We start from the raw sequence: 5,452 nt of genomic DNA, 5'->3' as shown, positions 1-5,452 counted from the left end.
GTGGTGGGTGGTGGTAGTGGTGATAATGGTGATGGTGGTGATGGTGGTGGTGGTGATGGTGGTGGTGGTGATGGTGGTGGTGGTGATAATGGTGATGGTGATGATGATGGTGATGTCGATGGCGATGGTTGTCGCGATGGTGAAGATAAAAAAAAACAGTGGTAGTAATCGCTGTGAGGAATGAAAAAAAATGGTGAAGATATGAAATGCGTTGGCCATGGTGATGACAATGTGATGACAATTCCATCCCCACTTCCCCTCATCCCTTCCCCTCTCCCCCTTCGCAGGCAAGCGAGCCAACATCGACCTGAAAACCTTCTGGGACGCGATCCGCCTCAGCGTCGGAAACAGCTTCGTGTGGGAAACGGCGTCGCCCGTGATCTTCAACGGAGGCGATTACGATCCCGGCTTCTCCCTCTCGTTGCAAAACAAGGATCTGCAACTCGGCTACGACATGGCCCGGAAGTACAAGGTATTTAGATTAGGGGAAAAAAAGGAGATAAAGAGAGAGAGAGAGAGAGAGAGACAAGAAGAATGAAATTAAAGAGAGAGAGAGAGAGAGAGAGACAGAGAGAGAAAAATGGTAATATTTTTTTCTTTTTTTTATTTTTCTTTTTTTTAATGAAGCACGAAGAAAGAAATAAGGAACAATAAAAATAGATATTAAAAAATAAGACACGGAGAAAGTAAGAGTAAAAAAAAAAATAAAAGTAAAATGATTGATTCATAAAATTAAATATCTTTCTGCAAATAGATAAGCAGCTTTTTTTAAAGTAGAAAAGAGTTATTTTTTTTCTTTTATATCTGTTATTCTGTTTGTTGACTTTGTTTAGTCTGTTGTTGTTTATCATTATAATATTTTAAAATATAACAATGATAATAATAAAAATAACTAATAGTAATGATAATAGTAATGATAACGATTGTAATAATAAAAGTTGTTACTGTTGCCATGATAACTACAATAATATATTTTTTTGTAACTATAACGATATTGTGTTAGTAACTATAACACTACAAGAAGCGTAAAGTAAGGTTCATTTTAGTAATAATAATAATAATGATGATAATAATAATAATGATAATGATAATAATAATGATAATGATAATTATAATGATAATAATAATAATAACAATGATAGTAATAATAATAATAATAATAATAATAAAGATGATGATGATGATGATGATGATGAAGATGATAATAACATCAGTGATGAAAATTATGATAATGATACTACTAAAAAAAAAAAAAACTACTATTAATAATAATCATAATGTTGATAATAACAGTAATAATAATAATAATGTTAATGATAATAATAATGATGATGCTGATAATAATAATGATAATAATAATAATAATGATAATTATAATAACAATAATAATAATGATAATAATAATAATAATAATAATAATAATAATAAGGATAATAACGACAGTCATGCAAATTATGATAATGAAAGTAATAATAACAATAATGTTCATAATATTAAATCCTTGCCCGCGGCACTCTTGTACTAACCTCGCCACAGGTCCCCATGGAGATGCACCAACTGGCCCTCAGCGTCTACCGTCGCTCAGAATATACCTTTGGGGAGGAAGCCGGGTGTTATATCGTACCCAAGGAGCTCGAGCTAGCTTTGGGCGAGTCCCTCCAGATCCCTGGCTTTAAGAAATGGGAGTATGATAATGTTATTGAAGATGGGTCTCTCAATGTTAGGCATCTGGGTGTTGAGGCGTGAGGTGTGAGGAGTGAGCGTTGTGGTTGAGTGATTGGGATGTGTTGGGGGTTTGTTGGGGGTGTGTTGGGGTATGTTGGGGGTATGTGATATGGGATACGGAGGGGAGGGGTAGTGTTGGTTGGGGTTATGTTTGTGTGTGTGGAAAGGGGTATGTGCGTGTGGAGGGAGTACGTGCGTGTTTGGAGGGTTGGGGGAAGTAGGGGGTAAAATTGGGAGGGGGAGGAGGGTGTGTGTCTATGTGGGTGGGGGTAATGTTGGGAGTTGTGTTCTGATAATATAACATATATAATATACATGCATACATACATATATGCATGTGTGTGTGTGTGTGTGTGTGTGTGTGTGTGTGTGTGTGTGTGTGTGTGTGTGTGTGTGTGTGACATATATTGTTATGTTGTTACTGTATGAAGTTGCCTGTAACTATATTCCTATAATAATTGCTATATCATTGAATTTGCTGTCGTTACAACCGCTTATTTTTATTATAATTTCTATGATTGTTATGTATAACAATAGTATAACTGTTATCATTCCTAAAATTACCTGCGTTTGTACTTAAGAATGTATATACCAGTAAGAGATCGTGCCAAATAAAGAGGTGGTTTTAAAAAACGCATTTAACTCAACATATTGTTATATTTCGGTGCAAGTTATTTGATTTGATATGTGCTTTTTGATAATCCTCTCTTCTCCTTTATTTTCTTCCCCCTTCTGATTTTAGGCATGTAAATATCAACGTAAAATGTGTTATGATTCACAACAGTCAGATTCCACATATTCTTTCGTGTGTAATTCAGTCTGGAGAACCTTGCGTAATGTATGTGCATGTGTATATATATACATATATATACATATAAGTGTGTGTGTGTGTGTGTGTGTGTTTGTGTGTGTGTGTGTGTGTGTGTGTGTGTGTGTGTGTGTGTGTGTGTGTGTGTGTGTGTGTGTAAGACCCATTCCACACACATTTCAAATACAACTTCCAATAACCCTAAAGGACTCCCTTGGGACCACTTGTAGCAGACTCTTTCCCTTACTCTACCATTGCCATAAGCACAACGTTATTAACCTATAAATATATATTTAATACAGTAACACTAACCTCTACATACGCAACTTTTACTAGACATGGCAGCGGATGCGACATCCGCAGGCCTCCCGCCTCGCGAAGTCGCCCCGTATACACGATCACATCCTCTCCTCCACACTTCCGAATACATCGCAATCCTTGTGAGTTTCCTAGTTCAATCTGTATAAAAGAGGGTCGCCTGCGAGCGACACGGAGGCAAACCGACAGGCAGACAGCCTACAGCACGCTGACCGGACCGAACCTCTGTCCGTCAGTTGTACCATTTCCTCTCTATAATTAAAGGGCCATATGAGAGCGAGAAGTCTGCTTCACCTTTGCCGCTGACAAAAATTTCCGCACCGTGCCAGACGCGACTTGTCTGCACTCTACCGCTCATCGGCTATCGTTACAGTGTTTATATATAAATATATATATATATATATATATATATATATATATATATATATATATACATATATATATATATATATATATATATATATATGTGTGTGTGTGTGTGTGTGTGTGTGTGTGTGTGTGTGTGTGTGTGTGTGTGTGTGTGCGTGTGGGTGTGGGTGTGGGTGTGTATATATATAAGAACACACACACACACACAAACACACACACACACACACACACACACACACACACACACACACACACACACACACACACACACACACACACATATATATATATATATATATATATATATATATATATATATATATATACAGAGAAAGAGAGAGAGAGAGAGAGAAACAACCCATCAGGCGGCGGGAGAGGAATAGGAGGAGGTGATGAGATAAGAATAGGAGACTAAGAAAAAGAGAGCTAATAAAAGGGGGGGAGGGAAAGAAGGGGAAAAATGCGATGAAAAGGAAGAAAAGGAGAAATAAAAGGAGAAGGATGAAAAAAAGAAGGAGAAGGAGGAAGAGAAAGAGAAGGAGAAGGAGGAAGAGGAGATAAAAAACAAGAGGAGGAAGAGGAAGTTCCGAATGAAAAGGAAGAGGAGGATGAGATAAGAAGAAGTGTGGGAAATGTAGCGGAAAAGAAAAGAAGGAGAGGAAGATGAAGGAGGACGAGAAACAGGAAATAGAAGGTACTAGGAGGAGCCAGACAACGCCATGGCACCTCCTGAAGTTACTGACCTTGAGTCATGCAGCGGTGAGGAATCACCAGAAAACACCGACCTTAGCCCCCAGTCTAACCCCGTCGCACCATCATAAAAGATGTCGATATAATATATCAGACCAGATTTTACCGGTTTCTCCTTGAAAATCTTATTAAGAACTGTTGGCCCCCTAGAAGGGGAAATGGCAAATGCTGAGGTGTTATCAGTTTGTCCGTAGCAAGGGGAAACACTAACGGACAAGGTCTTCACACTTGAGTCGTATGACCACACTGACCTCAGCAACCTGATCAAGATCAACTTGGATGGGCCGAAAAGTTTCGGGAGCTGGGGATGGAGGAGACGAGTGGCCAAGAGGTACTGCACTCCTGAGCAGCTCCATTCAGGATGCATGATAACCCTCGGGGACAACGAGAACCCGCTCATGGTCCTGCACTTCTTCAGCCAGTGACGAGCTTAATTATTTTGAAGATACATAATATGAACGAACGCGCACGCGCACATGTGTGCCAGCATATAACATATGAATATATCTGAATATATATATTAATTTATAAATATATATCCTTTTTAGCTACTGTGTGGGCAAGCCAGCCCAAGTCAGTGCTGGTCCTAAGACCGGATAAATAGAGAGAATGATTACCTAAAAGGTAATACCGGCATTCTCCGTGGAAAGGAACTGGGGACCCTACCACGTACTCACTCCAAGAGCATCACAACATGAAAACTACAATTAAGTATCATGCTGTGACCACGGCGGCTCAGACATGAACCTACCGTTAAAAGAAGAAGGAGAAAGTGGAGGAGGGGAGAGAGAAGAAAGTAGATGTAGGAAAAGTAATAAGAAAGGGAGAAGAAGAAAGATTACGAAAGGGAAGGAACAAGTAACGAAGGAGAATGAGTAATGACGAAAAGGAAGGAAAGAAAAAACGAAAAAAAAAGAAGAAAAGGGTGACCGATTACCATTTTCTATTCCAAGATTCCGTTTTCTGTTTCATATCAAAAATTTATTTTTGGGATTTCTCTTATATTTCTATTGTTGTTAAAACTGCGTATATCCGTCATAAAAACAAAGGATTAAAGTAAACAAAAAGACCACATCGACTTTGAGAAAAAAAATTAAGATACTGCAGTTAATGAAGAGCTTCTCTCTTCTTTTAACGGTAGGTTCAAGTCTGAGCCGCCGTGGTCACAGCATGATACTTAATTGTAGTTTTCATGTTGTGATGCTCTTGGAGTGAGTACGTGGTAGGGTCCCCAGTTCCTTTCCACGGAGAGTGCCGGTGTTACTTTTTTTTTTTTTTTTTTTTTTTTTTTTTTTTTTTAGGTAATCATTCTCTCTATTTATCCGGGCCTGGGACCAGCACTGACTTGGGATGGCCTGGCCACCCAGTGGCTAGGTAGGCAATCAAGGTGAAGTTCCCTGCCCAAGGGAACAACGCGGCGGTCGGTGACTCGAACCCTGAAGAGCTACATTACATTACAATGCATGAGCAGTGGCGAAACAT

The 5,452-nt window shown here is 38.9% G+C and overlaps 1 protein-coding gene across 1 annotated transcript in view; it reads left to right on the top strand.

Annotated features, from left to right (window-relative positions):
* Window positions 1-1,809, top strand: part of LOC119596476 (2-(hydroxymethyl)glutarate dehydrogenase-like) — a gene marked incomplete in the record, with an annotated part of 6,186 nt that extends 4,377 nt beyond the window's left edge. The window contains 2 exon segments of the mRNA XM_037945745.1: window positions 288-472; window positions 1,537-1,809. Of these exon segments, the coding sequence (XP_037801673.1) occupies window positions 288-472; window positions 1,537-1,746 (395 nt within the window).
* Between the last annotated feature and the right edge of the window lie 3,643 nt (window positions 1,810-5,452).

The sequence above is a fragment of the Penaeus monodon genome, chromosome 38 (genome assembly GCF_015228065.2).
Source record: "Penaeus monodon isolate SGIC_2016 chromosome 38, NSTDA_Pmon_1, whole genome shotgun sequence".
NCBI classification, from domain to species: Eukaryota; Metazoa; Arthropoda; class Malacostraca; order Decapoda; family Penaeidae; genus Penaeus; species Penaeus monodon.
This window is presented reverse-complemented; position numbering and strand designations above follow the sequence as displayed.